General features: G+C 38.2%; 1 protein-coding gene across 5 annotated transcripts in view; it reads left to right on the forward strand.

The window, feature by feature from the left end:
• The first annotated feature begins 217 nt into the window (after positions 1 to 217).
• The window catches only part of CPSF6 (cleavage and polyadenylation specific factor 6), a 33,560-nt gene continuing 17,280 nt past the window's right edge, over positions 218 to 16,497 (forward strand). For 2 of the 5 annotated variants that reach the window (XM_042947136.1, XM_042947137.1), the window contains exons 1-7: positions 218 to 332; positions 8,307 to 8,516; positions 10,622 to 10,725; positions 13,841 to 13,986; positions 14,895 to 15,068; positions 15,199 to 15,309; positions 15,755 to 16,259. In XM_042947136.1, the coding sequence (XP_042803070.1) occupies positions 273 to 332; positions 8,307 to 8,516; positions 10,622 to 10,725; positions 13,841 to 13,986; positions 14,895 to 15,068; positions 15,199 to 15,309; positions 15,755 to 16,259 (1,310 nt within the window). In that variant the 5' untranslated portion in view covers positions 218 to 272. Of the gene's footprint in view, positions 333 to 797; positions 1,040 to 8,306; positions 8,517 to 10,621; positions 10,726 to 13,840; positions 13,987 to 14,894; positions 15,069 to 15,198; positions 15,310 to 15,754; positions 16,260 to 16,497 lie in introns of those variants that run through there. The other 3 variants (XM_042947138.1, XM_042947139.1, XM_042947140.1) reach the window with 2 other exon arrangements.

Below are 16,497 nucleotides of genomic sequence, written 5' to 3' on the forward strand. Positions count from 1 at the left end.
GTCTCTGGGAACAGCTGGGACGTGCCCCCAAACCCCAGGCCTAACACACAAAAGAAGCCGCGTCTGCCCGCAGGGACGCAGGCTTTTACTCCGCGCTGCCGAGCGGGCGGGCTGCAGAGGCGACCGCCGCCCCCGACCGCCCCCGGTCGCCCCCGCCTCGTCCCTCGGGCCTCGGAAGTGACGCAGCGCGCCCCGCCCCCGCCGCTAGATCCGCTGCTGCTGCCGCGGCGGGCAGACCTGCAGGAGGCGGCGGCGGCCTCGGCCGAGGGAAGATGGCGGACGGTGTGGACCACATAGACATTTACGCGGATGTAGGCGAAGAGTTCAACCAGGTACGTGAGGGCCCGGGCCCACGCCGCCGAAGCGGGCGGCGTTGCGGCCCGGACGCTGACCCTGGGCTCGCCGTGGGCTGTGAGCCGGCGCGGCTGCAGACCGTGCGCCCTTGCCTCTTGTGGGCCGCGCCGTCCGATCCCGGCTCTGCGCCCCCCTCGCCCCTCGTTCTACCGCATCGTTTCGCGGGCCGCGGGCGCTGCGGCCCGCCACGGGTCCCGAAGCGCGGACGCGGGCCGCCGTGCAGCCGCCGCCGGCCCCTCCCTCGCCGCCGCCACCAGCTCCATTGTTGGCGGCGGTCGGCGGGCGCTTCCCGCCGCGCTAGGCCCGGGCGGTGGGGCCGCGTGTGCGCGGCGGGGAGAACGGGCCGCCGCCGCGCCCCCTCCCCCGCCGCGGGGTCGAGGAAGAAGCCCGGCGGGGCGCGCGCCGGCCGCCGCCTCTTCCCCGGCCCTGCAGCTCGGGCTCCGATTCCTCTCGTCGCTCCATTTTGTCTCCCCGGCCGCGCACGGTCGCCTCATGGAAGGCCGCATTCATGGCCCTTTGTATCCCGCGCGCCCAGTTTCCTGGGCTCCTGCTCGAGTTTGCGACAGGTTTCGGCGTGGCGCCTTCCTCCTCCTCCCTTCACACTTTCTGAAGGCGGCTTAGGTGTGGGCACGTTTGCAACAAGTCGTCGTTTGACTTTTGGACCATCGAGCGTGTTTAAAAATCGGTGCGTGGGCCGTGCTTCGGTGGTTCAGGTCTTGCAGTGCCGTTGAGGCCCAGTTGTTCTTGGCTTTGTGATGAAAATACGTGTGAAGATAGGTGGCCTGAACCAAAAGGAAGACTTGGAAGCGTAGTGGTTGGATGGGAAAATAAGATGGTTGCTCACCAAGAAATAAGAGGAGTTGCTAAAATGAAGAACGTTCAGCCGAAATTCTTTAGTACTGTGTAAAAAATAAAGGGTTGTAAATAAGACCCGATTTTCAAAAAGCAAAATGTTAGATGTCTTCCCAGGGATTTGCTTTACGTTTTGAAAGGTAGGAGAAAGTGAGAATGCAAGGTTTTTCCGGTATCTCACAAGCCACAGTTGACTAGAAGAACTAGCCGCGGAGCTGTGATGTCTGATGTTGGGCATCTTTGCAAAAGATCTCGTTTGTTACTAGAGTAGTGACGTATAAGCTCTAAACCTGCTGTTCACATCTTTGCTGCCTTTATGTAGTAACACATTTTTAAAAATTAAATTGTGCCTAACTGTAGTGCACCTAAAAGCTTGTTTTTTTATGTTTTCCAGGTCTGTAAGAGAAGCTTAATACAGTGCTATTGGTTAATGTGTTTTTCTTTTTTGTTTTTTTTTCCTCCTACATTAGAGACTTATTTTTTTTTAATGCTTATTTATCTTTGAATGAGAGAGAGAGAGGGAATGAGAGAATATCCCATGCAGGCTCCCTGCTGTCAGCACAGAGCCAGATGCGGGGCTGGAACTCAGGAACCTGAGATCATGACCTGAGCCTAAATCGGAGGCTTAAGAACTGAGTCACACAAAAGCCCCTACATTGTTTGTGACTAGGGGCTGAAGAGTATTTAAAAGATAGGGAAAGCTAGAAATCCTTACTGTTCTTGTTTTCACTAATGACTTTGTGCCCCAGGTTTAAGTATTAGAAAAAAAATTTTTTTTTTCAAGTAGCTTTAAATGTGTGCTACTCCCTTAAAAACTGGTTAGTGTAATCAAACGTTATGTTTTAAATTCTTCGTGCCTTTTATTGTGTTTATATTTTGGACATGTGATGCCTGAGTTGTGTCAGTGACAAATTAGAAAATTATCTTGAGTGCTACAGTCAGATTCTAATGCTTTTAAGGTCAGTAGACACAAGATCTCTAGGAAGTTTCTTTTTATTTATCAAATGGGCATAACATTCCATCTAAAAGAGGGCCATACCCACAAGTAAAGGAACAATTAAATGTTCAAGATTTCTTCATTAGCTTTTCCTACAAGAAAATACATTTGCTTTGCCTTTTTCCTTATGATAAAAGAAGAATTTGGGTACAATTTTAGAAACTGACCTTTCTTCAGGACCTCTCCATGAGAGATTTTTTTTTTAGGCGTTCACATACTTAATTTGGGATGGGCATTTCTCTAATACATATAGCTGGAAGGAGTGATAGATACTTGTTTATCCCTGTGCAGTAACTAGTGCTGACTGAGCAGGAGGTAAGAAGAGATTAAAATTTTGTGGCCCTGATGAGGAACTATTTGTAGGGTTCTCTTAAAAATGTAGCTTTTTGTTGATTTGAACTTCTAGCATTTTATTTCACACATAGTTGTATAATTTTACCAGTAAATTTTTATACAGTACTTTTGAATACATTAATGGGATTAAATAGAGGCTTTGTTTTTGTTATTATTTTGCATAGCGTTGGCCTTTGTTATCTATTGCTTGCTGTGGTAATTCTTGCACAAAAAGATGGTTGGTCGTTTTCAAGGTTAATCCTCTTTTTGAAAATGTTACTGTCGTTGAAATATTTTTCTGAAATTTGGTCAGAATCAGATGTAATACAGAATTATTCCTGATTGATTTTTCACTTTATTGTGAGCTGGCAACCTTCTTTCTACTGGTTGCTAAAGTAAATTATGACTCTTATACTGACTAAAGTGTTTTACTAAGTATAATCAATCTTGACTTATTTTGGCTTCTAAACTGCTGTAAACCTTCAAAAAAACTTTATTCTTCATGTGAGGTGCAGTTTTAATTGCATTTGTATACTTTAAAATTCTCTGTAGTCTATTTTCCATTTTCTTCTGTTTGAAGTGATACTTATGAATCCTTTTTCAGGTGTATTTTATGAAGCTTTCTTTCTTTCATATTTCAAAAAATAGGAGACATCCAAGTGTCTTAGAAGAAACTTCAATTTGGGGATGGGGTTGAGAATAAGTTTAGTGAGACTATCGAGTTCCTTTCTTCACCAGATGAATTTAAGAATGGAAAATAAAGTTGGAGAAAGGGAGAAGGCACAAGGGACTTTGCTATTTTATGGGTGCTCTTTAGTTCTTAAATTGAAGGTCTTTGGATGTAACCAAATTGAGAACAGTTGCTCCAGTGGAAAGAGAATTTGAACTACTTCCAAACCTCTACATTACTTGATCTGGAGTTGAGAAGAAAGCAGTTCTGTTTCAGTCTCTATAGTATATGTCAGTCCAGTTTGGACTGGGATTTGTGTTCTAATGTGGTAGTTACTAGCCTACTATTTAATATAATTATAGACTTTTTTATTTTGACCAAGACTAAATAAATTTTTAAACTCGGTTGTTCAAAATACATTTCTTGATTATTTGTTATATGCCAACAAGGAGGGTTACAAAGTTCAGTAATCTCTACCCTTAGAATGCTCTGTAGTGGGGGTGAGGGACTCTACATAATTATAACACTCTGGCAGGTCATGTATTGTAAAACCCACTCCTTTATGTGTATCTTTATCTATAGCTTGTTTGTTGGTGGGGGGGGGTAAAAAAATTCTAGAAACCTCAGGAAAGTTTACACTGTATACATTGAAGTGTGTGTTTTGCTTGTTTGGAGATCAAAACCTCAGTATAGAATTTAGTTACTGATCTGTCTGCCGGTAGATCACTGATAGCAGTGCTTATTTAGTAATCTGACCACCCAGCTTTAAAATGAAAATGTATATAGGTTGTGGCTAGGGAAAAATTCGTGTAGAAGTTAAGGACCTAGACATCCTCGTAAGTCAACTTGCCTTCATTCATGAGTCATTATACTTTATATTTAATCATTGTGTATCTGCTTTAGCCAGTTGTTTAGCCCATTTTGAAAAATAAGTTTATTGGACAAATGTCAGTGAAATCTTGTCTCTGATAAATTTATGTTTAATAGAATATCCTCTGAGATAAAACTGTGGTTGAGAATGAGGTAGATAGAGATTGAGAAACCATGGGAGAAATATTAGGGGAACTAGAACTCTTAGTTTTATTATTTATCAGTGTAGTTTATCTTTACTTAAAAAATTTTTTAATGTTTATTTTTGAGAGAGAGGGACAGAGGATGTGCAGGGGAGGGGCCGGGGGGGGGGGTGTGGGGACACAGAATCTGAAGCAGGCTCCAGGCTCTGAGCTGTCAGCACAGAGCCCCGACCCGGGGCTCGAACCCATGAGCCTTCGAGCTGTGAGATCATGACCTGAGCTGAAGTCGGCCACCCAACCAACAGAGCCACCCAGGCGCCCCATTTTATCAGTGTAGCTTTATCAGCTGCCTGTGAACTGTCCACTTTGTGGTTTATGTGGCATATTTTTAGTACCAAGTTGGCTTCCTTACTGTTAGTTGAGCTTTTTACAGGGATTACAGACGAATTTTCAGATCTCCTCATACCGTAAGTAGATAAAAATCAGAAGATGATGTATTTTTTATAAAGATAAATATGTATTAGATTATCTGCTGTTGGATTTTGCATGCTAGTATTTTTCTTCCGTGGTATGGGATACATTTTGTAAATACGAACTGTAAACCTCTCCCTCCTTTATATTTCTCCAAATGGAAATGACTATTAAATTCCTTCCTTTTTGTTTTTGTTTTTTTAATAGAGGGGCTTTGAAATAAGTGGCTCTTACTGTACCATGACTGGTATTTATATAATGCAGGAAAGGTATTATTACAATTTCAGATCACCAAAGGCCATGTTGGGCTTATTAGGGAGAGTGAAGAGTGTAATACTGTTATTCCATGGTCATCCCAGTAATAGTATATACAGTATATACATAAAATTAAAATTTTATGGGAGGTGATAAGGAAAGTATGTCTAAAGATAAGTCTTCGGAAGGAAGAAGATGGTGGTAATGAAAAAGTTAAGAAACATTGCCTTTAAAAAGGACCTAATAGAATTTTCGTTATTTTACTATCCATGTTATTTTAATGTTTTCACTGATGTGGCAACAGCTACTTGTATATCACGTAGACTATAATCTTGAAGTATAAAATCTTGAAAGGATGCCTTGCCTTTATAATGCTTGCAGTAATTTAGAATGTAGGAAATGGAAAAAAATCACTTGGATTTTTTAACAAATCCGAAGAACTTTTATTTACTGGAAGTTATATATAATGTGCAGCTCTGTTAGTAGATTAATTAGTATGAAAAATAGATAAAGACTGGGCAGTGTTTGGCATCTGAAATATTTCAAGGGGTTGTGTTGATTTGGGTTGGTTGGTTGGTTGGTTGGTTTTTGAATGCCATTAAAACTCGCTAAAGGTAATAATTTGAAAAGATTCTTTCCATAGTGGAACTTGACACTGTTGACCATTTCTCTATGACAAAGTAGAAGCTATTTTTTTTTCAGTAGACATTCAGAGCTCACCTTTTTTTATATGACCTGTGATACTATGTTGCATAGTTACAGAATATGCATGCCCCCCCCTTTTAAAGTGGGAACAGAAAGTAGATGTGGTGTTATCTTTTTTTATAATGAGGATAGATGTGATATGCTGAAGCTGAAGGAAGATTACTGACATTAAAAGAGTATATGCTGAGTTGCATTTTTAGTAATGGTAGCAAATGTATTTAGATTCATTAATATTTTTTCACCACATTCAAATGCATACTGTTGGGGCTAGAAGTACAGGCTGTGGCCTTGAAACAAAGTGAAGCTAACTATTCCACGTGGATATCAAACCCCAGGACCCTGATCTCAATTAGCATCATACTTCAACCAATTGGAAGCAGTCCAACTACCAGACAAAATGGCTGATCCTAAATATTGATAGAATCATATCAATATGGAAAATTGGTTGGTGTCAACATAGCAATTTGTGGATGGACAAAAATAGTAAGTGATTGTGATTCACCAGGTCAGTGTAGCTGCGATTATGCTTATAAATTATTGTCTACTTAAGTGTGTGTACATTTTCCAAGATTTACAACTAATGAAAAATCAAATAATGTGTTTATTTCATAACCCTTTAAATAATCCTTGCATTCTTTTTGACTCTCCCTCAGACCATATATTGTGACTATAGTTTCTGCTAAGGAGGATGGAAACACAGCTCCCTTTGAATAATAATAGTAATAATAATAATTCCATTTGATAAAGTACAGAACTGGATTGCAGGAGTTTAAAATGCCCACTACCCCTTGTGGGAATCTTTTTAGTATCTTAAGTGTATGGAACCACTGCTGCCACCAAGCTGCCTGAAGCTTCAGCTACACTGAAACTTGATAACAAAAATTCATCCTCTTTTTTTCTAATTTTCACTGTTACTGCAATTGGAACATGTTACTTTAAGAAAAACTCAGTTAAGAAAGATTATTTTGATATTGCTGTACAAACAAAATAAAATTATGGCATAATTTAGTGACTTGTGGTCTTAGTTTCTGCCCATTGCTAAAGATGGCTTTGTTGTTTAACTTACCTTGAGATCTTGGATTCTTTATTAAGTAAGTCTTAGAGACATTGTGCCTCATAACAAAATGTTATGTAAAGATGCTGTTATATAATTAGTAAATTGGTTAACTCGGTTATGCAGAAGGTTACCTGAAGATGACTTTGTAAATTTCAGATCCCTTTGACTGTGCGTATAATTGGTATTTCCCCTTTTAGGTTTTTTTTTCTTTTTCTTTTTCTTTTTTCTTTAAAAAAAAAAAATCTTAATTCTGATGCCCTTCTGAATAACAAAACAGCTATTGAGCTCTGTTCCCATGGGGCCTATGATAACAATATTTTGTTGATCTGTTTACAGTCATATTACAAATCCTGTCTGTGGGTCATTCTCTATTCTTGTAATAGTCCTTAAAACTATTAGAACTATTAGCTTCTCATTATGTGCCATTTATATAACATTTCATCCTTAATAAGTTATATTAATGAGAGCATATAGCTTATGTAGCTTATATCTGAACTCAAGTTTGTTGTTTTATAATTGTAATTGCTTCTCTTTTTATTATCTCAAATATTCTACCTCATAAGAAAGATAAAATAGTTCACATTGATTTAGATACTTAGTGTTGGAAAGGAAGGAAGATAATAGTTTTTCTTCGGATTCTGGCTAGTCAAGCCTGTGGCCTTTACTAAAGGCAATTTAAGTGGGGATGAGTGTTCTGCCAATGTCTGCATTTCATTTTTCTTGTACTTACTTAGGGTAGAACCTGCTTTTTTCCTTTTCTGCTATTTACATATGTTTTTTTTTTTTAATTTTCTTTTTTTTCTTACCATTTAGGCTTGTAAGGGGCATTCTGTTGGTGACACTCAATGGCAGAGCTTTACTAGATCCTTGTTCATATCACTTTTCTCTTGCTAATTGACTAGATATCTTTTGCTAAATTGACTGCAGATCTAAGAAGTCTAGTAAGCATTAACTCTTTATTGACTGAGAATAATGGAACTATCACTAGATACTAATTTGAATAGTCTTACTCATTTTATTTATAGTTTCTCTTTTCCTGTTGATTTGTTATGATTTTGGAATAATTTAGGTACCCACATTTCTTCATCCCTTCCTGTTGGCTTAGCTCAGTGTGCTTTTTTCTAAAACTAACATCTTTCACAGAGTTGAAAAACAAGATTCTGAGTATCATAGAAAATAATAGTTGTATTTTTCTGCAGTTAAAGATTTATAATGGATTTAAGTTTGTGATATTTTTGTATTGTTTTTTAAAGTCCATCTATTTGCATTTATGTATTGTTATTTCTACTTTCAGGATATTGTACTTCCAAGAAAAGTTTTATATTGTTACTGTATTTTGTCTACGTATTCTTTTCCCTGAGGAACGTTATTTCCTGTATTATAACATATATCAGTGGGAAAATAGCATTTATTGTGTAAAAATTCACTTTAGAGGCACCATTCAAGATTACATCTATGGCCTAAAGATTTGTACAGAGATCTTTGGGGCTTTATTTTCTACTGGATTTTTAAAACAAAATAGTTGAATGAATTTGTATTCTTATTATTTAGTGGTAGTCTGACTGTTGTATAATCTAGGGCATTATTTCTGTGTCTCAGGAAGCTGAATATGGTGGGCATGATCAGATAGATTTGTATGATGATGTCATCTCTCCATCTGCAAATAATGGAGATGCCCCAGAAGACCGTGATTACATGGATACTCTCCCACCAACTGTTGGTGATGATGTGGGTAAAGGAGCAGCACCAAATGTTGTCTATACGTATACTGGAAAGAGAATTGCATTGTATATCGGAAATCTGACATGGGTAAGTAAACTTAATGTATGAATTAAATTTATTGGTAGTTGGTTTTGAATTGTTCACGTAGTTAATCTGTTCCATTTTTATAAAATAAAAATTTGTAGGGGAGCGTGGGTGATGGCATTGAGGAGGGCACCTGTTGGGATGAGCACTGGGTGTTGTATGGAAACCAATTTGACAATAAATTTCATAGTATTTTAAAAAATACTAATAAATAAATAAAATAAAATAAATTGTTGATTTGTTGCTCTATATACTTGTTTATGCAGTGAGGAGGGAAATACAAATATGTTTAGAACGTTATAAATTTTGTGGGTTTTTTTGGTGTTTGTTTTTTTTATTAAAAAAATTTTTTAACATTTATTTTTTGAGGGAGAGAGTAGGAGCGGGGTAGAGGGAGAGAAGGGGACAGAGGATCTGAAGCAGGCTCTGTGCTGACAGCAGAGAACCTGATGCAGGGCTCAAACTCATAAACTGTGAGATCATGACCTGGGCCAAAGGCAGACTCTTATCTGACTGAGCCACCCGGGGGGGGTCCCTATTTTTTTTTTTTTTTAATATTTATTTATTTTTAGGAGAATGCAGGCCGGGGTGGGGCACAGAGAGAGGGACAGAGGATCTGAAGTGGGCTCTGCACTTACAATCTGACAGCAGTGAGCCTGATGTGGGGCTCAAACTCACAAACCACGAGATCGTGACCTGAACCGAAGTGATGCTCAACTGACTGAGCCACCCAGGTGCCCCTAGAACATTATAAATTTTAGATCTAGTTTTGAATTTTGTGGTCATTCAACTTGTTTTGGTAGAGATTCCAGTTAAATATAGTTCAGTTGTCTTGAGTTTAAATGTAATATTCTATTACTACTATACTTACAGTATCCTAGTTTTAGAAAGAAGAATACTCACATAAGGTCTGAAACCAGGATTCAGAACTGTAGGGAAAAGCACAGTACGACCCTGGTTTTTAAAAGCTTTCATTATTAGGGTCTCCTGGTTGGCTCAGGTGGAAGAGCGTGCGACTCTTGATTTTGGGGTTGTGAGTTTGAGCCCCATGTTGAGTGGAGAGATTACTTTAAAAAAAAAGTTTTCAGCATCTAATTTATATTTCAGGCTTGTTGAGTTTCTTTCCTGCTTTTAATGTTTATTTATTTTTGAGAGAGAGCGTGCGTGTGTGCGTGAGCAGGGGAGGGGCAGAGAAAGAGGGAGACAGAGAATCTGAAAACAGGCTCCAGCCTCTGAGCTGTCAGCACAGAGCCCAACATGGGACTCAAACTTGGGAATGGCGAGATCATGACCTGAACCAGCCAGGCTCCCCTCATCTCTCTTAGAAACATTTACTGCATAATTTGAAAGTTCAAAAATCGTCTATAAATTAACATTTGTCACCCTTCTTAAGTAGCATTTTATTTTTAAATGTTCACATTTTTAAAAAACGAACCCATCTCCATAATCATTCAGTCTGAGCAATTTTATAATATTGGAGACTGTAGCAGTGTAGTTGTGAGGAGTGTGATTGCTAAATAAAACTGAACCTTAGCTCCTCCATTTATTACTTTTGTGATCTTAGACAAGCCTTTTAACTTTTGCACCATGTGTGAAATGGGAATACTAACAGGACTTAATATAGGGTTGTTTTAAGAGTTAAATATCTGATATAAAGTACATGATAGGTACTCAATACATGTGCCCCCCCCCCCTTTTTTTTTTTTTTTTTTTTTTAAATCTTATACTCAAACATAAGGTGGACTTTGTTTCCCAAAGTAATTTTCCTTTAGGGAGAGAAGTGATAAGTGAGATTGGTTTTATTAAAAATGTAATGTCATAGCAGTTTGAAGTTGGGAGAGACCAGAAATTCTTTAAAAGTAAAAAAAGTCTATTTTATCTCTAAGGATATATACCTTCTAATTTCTGAAACTTATCAAAGGATGAAGTTAATGTCCTCAGGTGCTTTTGTGTCATTTAAAAATTGGAGACCAACTGGCAAAATTGCACTTAGATTTGCACTGTTAATGGTCTTTTGTTTGTTCTGAGTTTACCCTTAAAAACTAAATTGAAACAATAAACATCTTGGTTATATTTCGATGGTTAATGAGGGGGGAAATATCTTGCAGTGGACAACAGATGAAGACTTAACTGAAGCAGTTCATTCTTTGGGAGTAAATGATATTTTGGAGATAAAATTTTTTGAAAATCGGGCAAATGGCCAGTCAAAAGGGTAAGAATCTTGTTTTCATTTTTTTTCCTAATACGTTAGAAACTAGAGATTGTAATTTTGGTAGTAGCTATTCTTAATGTTAACCATTCACACGCTTTATTATCCACATTGGCAGAGGGTTCTTGGGCAGAGATATGTACTGATTTTACTTACCTTGTGATCTAGGTCACTAAAACTAGTGAAACTGGAAGTGTGGACAGATTAGGTCTATTTAATTTTCCTGAGTTTTCTCTGTGGTTGAAATGATTTTTGAAATGACAGTTTGAAGAAGCATTATTATCCTGTGATTAAGGGATGGAGAAAGATGGGCAACTGGAAAATAATGTAATGTAAATGTTTTGCTCAATTTTTTAAACTATTAAATTATATGAATGAGATAGGATCATTATAGGAATATTATAAAAAACAGATACCCAGAAGTAGGAAGATAAAAAGCTACAAGCTCACCATCCATAGATAATCACTCTTAACATTTTAGTGAATATACTTGCAGGTTTTTTTCCTTGTGCTTATATTTTTAGTGGAAAAAGAAGGAACAGGATTACAATTCACAGGTTTTAGAACATGTTTGGTAAAATGAGTTAAACGTACTTATCCATAAATGCACATCCTCTCTAATGTCTTAATTCTTTCCATCATACCTTGTGTGTTACAGTAATTATTTTACCTGGCCCAAGCCATTATTATCTCTTACTCGAACTTTTGTAATAGCCTCCTACCTGTGTTCTTGCTTTCACCCCAAATCCCCTATGGCTTATGCTATTAAAAAATGTAAATATTGGAAAAAAGTGCCATCAATATTTGCCTTTTCAGATCTTCTAATGGCTCTCTATCACTAAGAGTAAAAGCCAGAATCTTAACTGTGGCCCTATAAGGCACTATATGATCTGTTTCCCCACCACCTGCCTGACCTTATTCCTACCACTGTTCACCTTCCTTATGCTGTTTCAGCAATGTTTGTCTGTGCTGTTCCTCAAAAACACTCCTGCTTAGGAGTTTTACACCAGTTGTTTCTTATTTTTGGTTTGTTATATCCCCCAAATATCCACATGGATCTCTTTCTTTCTTTTTTTTTTAATATGTTTGTTTACTTATTTTGAGAAAGAATCCAAAGCAGGCCCTACACTCAGTGCAGAGCCCGATGCAGGACTCAGTCTCAAGACCATGAGATCATGACCTGAACTGAAATCAAGGGTCAGATGCTTAACCAACTGAGCCACCCAGGCACCCCTCTTTCACTTCATTAAGGACTCTCCTGAAAGAATTCCCTTCCCTCATCACCCTATGCAAAATATTAGCTTCTGCTCATATCACTATAGGGTAGGAGCAGATAAAATTGAAATTTTATCCCCAGTTTATTTCCTTTCTTTATTTTTCTTTATTATACTGTATTTTACTTATTTGTCTTATCTCCAATTAGATTGTAAGCTCCACAAGAGGAAGGATTTTTGTTTTGTTCACTCTTGTATCCCTAGCCCTGGATTGTGCCTGGCATGTAGGAGTTGGTGCTCAATACATATTTGTTAAATTAATAAATACATTAAATTGTAAAAATATCCAATCTGATGATTTTTAGTATATTTACAGTTATCACTAATTCCAGAACATTTCATGACCCTCAGAAGAAATCCCATACCCATTAACAATTTGTCTCTATGAGTTTGCTTATTCTGAATATTTTCTATAAATAGAATAATATAATATGTGGTCCTTTGTGACTTCTTTCACTTAGCATAATGTTTTCAAGATTCAGCCATGTCTCAGCATGTATCAGTACTTAATTCTTTTTATGGTTAAATACTATTCCATTATATGGTTATATCACATTTTTATTCCATCCGTCATCTGATGGGCATTGAGGTTGTTTCCATGTTTGCTTTTGTGAATAATGCCCCGTGAATATTCTTGTACCAGTTTTATATGAACATATGTATTCCAATTCTGGTAGGTGTATATATATACCAGTAGTGGAATTATTGGATTATATGTTAACTGTATATATATATTACATATACGTATATATGTATTATATAAGTATGTATGTAAGTATATATATAAATACACATAAATATATATATATATCTTTAATTTTTTTAATGTTTATTTTATTTTTGAGAGAGACAGAACATGAGCAGGGGAGGGGCAGAGAGAGAGAGGGAGACACAGAATCTGAAGCAGGCTCCAAGCTGTCAGCACAGAGCCAGACATGGGGCTCGAACTCATGAACTGTGAGATTGTGACCTGAGCCAAAGTCGACGCTTAACCAACTAAGCCACCCAGGCACCCCTATGTTAAGTCTATATTTAGCCTTTGAAGGAATTGTCAGATTATTTGTCAAAGTGACGTACCATTTTACATTCCCGTCAGTAGTGTATGAAATTTTCAGTTTCTCTACATCTTCAACAGCACTGTTTATCTTATTGATTATAGCCATCCTAGTGGGTATGAAATGGCATCTCATTGTGGTTTTTGACTGACATTACCCTTCTGGTCAGTGATGTTGAGCATGTTTGCACAGTGGCATTATTCATAATAACCAAGAAATGGAAACAACCCAAATGTCCATCAACTAATGAATGGATTTTTTTAAATGTGTTGTATCCGTATCGTGAAATATTATTCAGCCATAAAAAGACATTGAGTAATGATGCATACTACAACATGCATAAATTTTAAAGCCATTATGTTAAGTGAAAGAAGCTATTCATAAAGGACCACATATTGTATAATTTCATGTATATGAAATGTTCAAAATCGGTAAATTCATAGAGATAGAAAGTAAATTAGTGCTTTCCTAAAGTTGGGGGTTGGGAGGAAATGGAGTCACAGCTAATGAGTATGGGCTTTCATTTTGAGATGATGAAAATGCTCTAAAATTGTGGTGATCGTTCTAAAACTCTGAATATACACTTATTGTACACTTTAATTGAGTGAATTGTAGGGTAGGTTGTTATTTTGAAAAAGCTAAGGATGAAAGTGTGAACTTGTATAGTTTTACCTTAAAAAAATATTTTCATTTTTCTTAAAGGTAAATTCATACTATTTCCTTTTTAATAACAGTAGCTTTGTTAATCCCTCCTCACTTTCTGTCTTTGCCCCTTTAAACATCTTTTAGGTTTGCCCTTGTTGGTGTTGGATCTGAAGCATCCTCAAAAAAGTTAATGGATCTGTTGCCTAAAAGAGAACTTCATGGTCAGAATCCTGTTGTAACTCCATGCAATAAACAGTTCCTGAGTCAATTTGAAATGCAGTCCAGGAAAAGTAAGCAATCCCTCAGAGGCCTTTATTAAAAGATGTGCATTTTTAGCCAATGTTGCTAGCATTTGTTAGATGTTACACTAGAGAAGTCATTTTAATGTTTAGTTCATTGGAGAATCCATTTTAGAAAGTTTATCCCTTAAATTTGATTTGATTACTGGTTTATGGCTATGGTCCTATATACTGGAAACTTATTCCCATTTTTCTCTAGATGTCACAGACCCAATATTATACAACAGTGTGCAAGTTCTATAGCTCTGCCAGTCTTGTCCTGTCATTCCCATCCTAGAGAAAGGAAGAAACTACATTCTAATCTTTAGATTGAAGGGAAGTTATGTGGATGTGTGTTATGGTGGGGGAGAAACCACTGATAACCAGAAAATATTCATTGATTTTCTGCTTGGCACCAAGATCTTTCACCACTTGGTAAAGTGAATATAGAAAAGATTGGCCATTAACAACACTTAGAAATGCTCTCACTTAAAGAGATAAGGTGGATAATCGTGTAATTAACAAATTCAAGTGGCTGTTTTTCTTTTAATGTTTTAGCAGTTAAGACTTAACTGAAGAATATGATACGAAATTTAAATAATCTGTGCTTACTGAAATTCAGATTTCTGTTGGAGAATTTTAGTCTTGGCTGCTGCTGAGTATTGGTATTTTGAAAGTAACTCATATTTACCCACTGGAAATACATTTAACTCTGGATATTTTGAGACTTCAAAAGAACTTAAATAGATGTGAATGTTTCCATCCAGTACTTCTCATGTAGTTTGGACAGGCCCAAGACATCTGCAAGTTAGTATATAGCATATGTGAACTTTGAAGTAGAGTTATTTCTAAATAACAGTGGTTACATTTCAGAGGACTATTTTAATAAATGCTATTTATGAGTATTTGGATATTTACAGCTACACAATCAGGACAAATGTCTGGGGAAGGTAAAGCTGGTCCTCCAGGAGGCAGTTCACGTGCAGCATTTCCACAAGGTGGTAGAGGACGGGGCCGTTTTCCAGGGGCTGTTCCCGGTGGGGACAGATTTCCTGGACCAACAGGACCAGGAGGGCCACCCCCACCTTTTCCAGGTAAAATTTTTCTTAAATTACCATGGATAAAATGTGTCTACCTTAATACCTCTTTTCCTTTTCTCTCTTTTTCAAGTAATGCATTATTAATGTGACTTACTCTCCTTGTTATGCTATTTTTGGAATCCAGGAAATTTGATCAAGCATCTTGTTAAAGGAACTCGGCCTTTGTTCCTGGAAACTAGGATTCCATGGCATATGGGGCACAGCATAGAGGAAATACCCATTTTTGGCCTAAAAGGTCTTTATTTTTCTCCAAACTTGCTTGACTTATATATAGAATATTTACATCCGTCTTATTTTCTTACCTCTTAAAAAATCCTTTCAAGACCATTTTTCCTTGTTTCACTTTCTAGCTTGGCATCAGAGTAGAATATAAGGTGGGTGATTTCACTGTAAGAAGTGTGTGTACACTGAAAGATGGAAACTATCTCTAAGCATTGTAATGTTTATTAACGTTTTTTGTTTCAATAATTTTTCTTAAGCATAAATTGAGCTGGTTAAAATTGTAAAGATGTACTTCACTTTCATAGTTGTTAGTGTAGCATTTACCATATGGGTTTCATTTAAAGAGAAAGAATCTTGGTCTATGAGTTGTGTTTTAAAAGTATAATCTTGGCATTAAGGTTAAAATACCTTATTGAAGTGGTTTTTTTCTCTCTCCTTCTCTCTCCTCTATTCTATAGCTGGACAGACTCCACCACGTCCACCCTTAGGTCCTCCAGGCCCACCTGGTCCACCAGGTCCTCCACCTCCTGGTCAGGTTCTGCCTCCTCCTCTAGCTGGGCCTCCTAATCGAGGAGATCGCCCACCACCACCAGTTCTTTTTCCTGGACAACCTTTTGGGCAGCCTCCATTGGGTCCGCTTCCTCCTGGCCCTCCACCTCCAGTTCCGGGCTACGGCCCCCCTCCTGGTCCACCACCTCCACAACAGGGACCACCTCCACCTCCAGGCCCCTTTCCACCTCGCCCACCTGGCCCTCTTGGGCCACCCCTTACACTTGCTCCTCCTCCGCATCTTCCTGGACCACCTCCAGGTGCCCCACCACCAGCTCCACATGTGAACCCGGCTTTCTTTCCTCCACCGACTAACAGCGGCATGCCTACATCAGATAGCCGGGGTCCACCACCAACAGATCCATATGGCCGACCTCCACCGTATGATAGGGGTGACTATGGGCCTCCTGGCAGGTAAGTCAGTATGTATCTATGACAGTAGACTTGGTGTGTTATTTGATCAGTAAAAAATACTCTACGTTTCATCGCCGAGGTTTGTTTTTGTTTTTGTTTTTTAATTATGGGCTTTTCCCCAGATATTTAATTTTCTGTATTGTTTGCTCTTCTTAGAAGAGGCAGTATCATATGATGAAAACATACTAAACAGCGTTGGGAATAATCCCCTTCCACCACTTACATAGATGTGTGATTT

Source organism: Panthera leo, chromosome B4, assembly GCF_018350215.1.
Source record: "Panthera leo isolate Ple1 chromosome B4, P.leo_Ple1_pat1.1, whole genome shotgun sequence".
NCBI lineage: Eukaryota > Metazoa > Chordata > Mammalia > Carnivora > Felidae > Panthera > Panthera leo.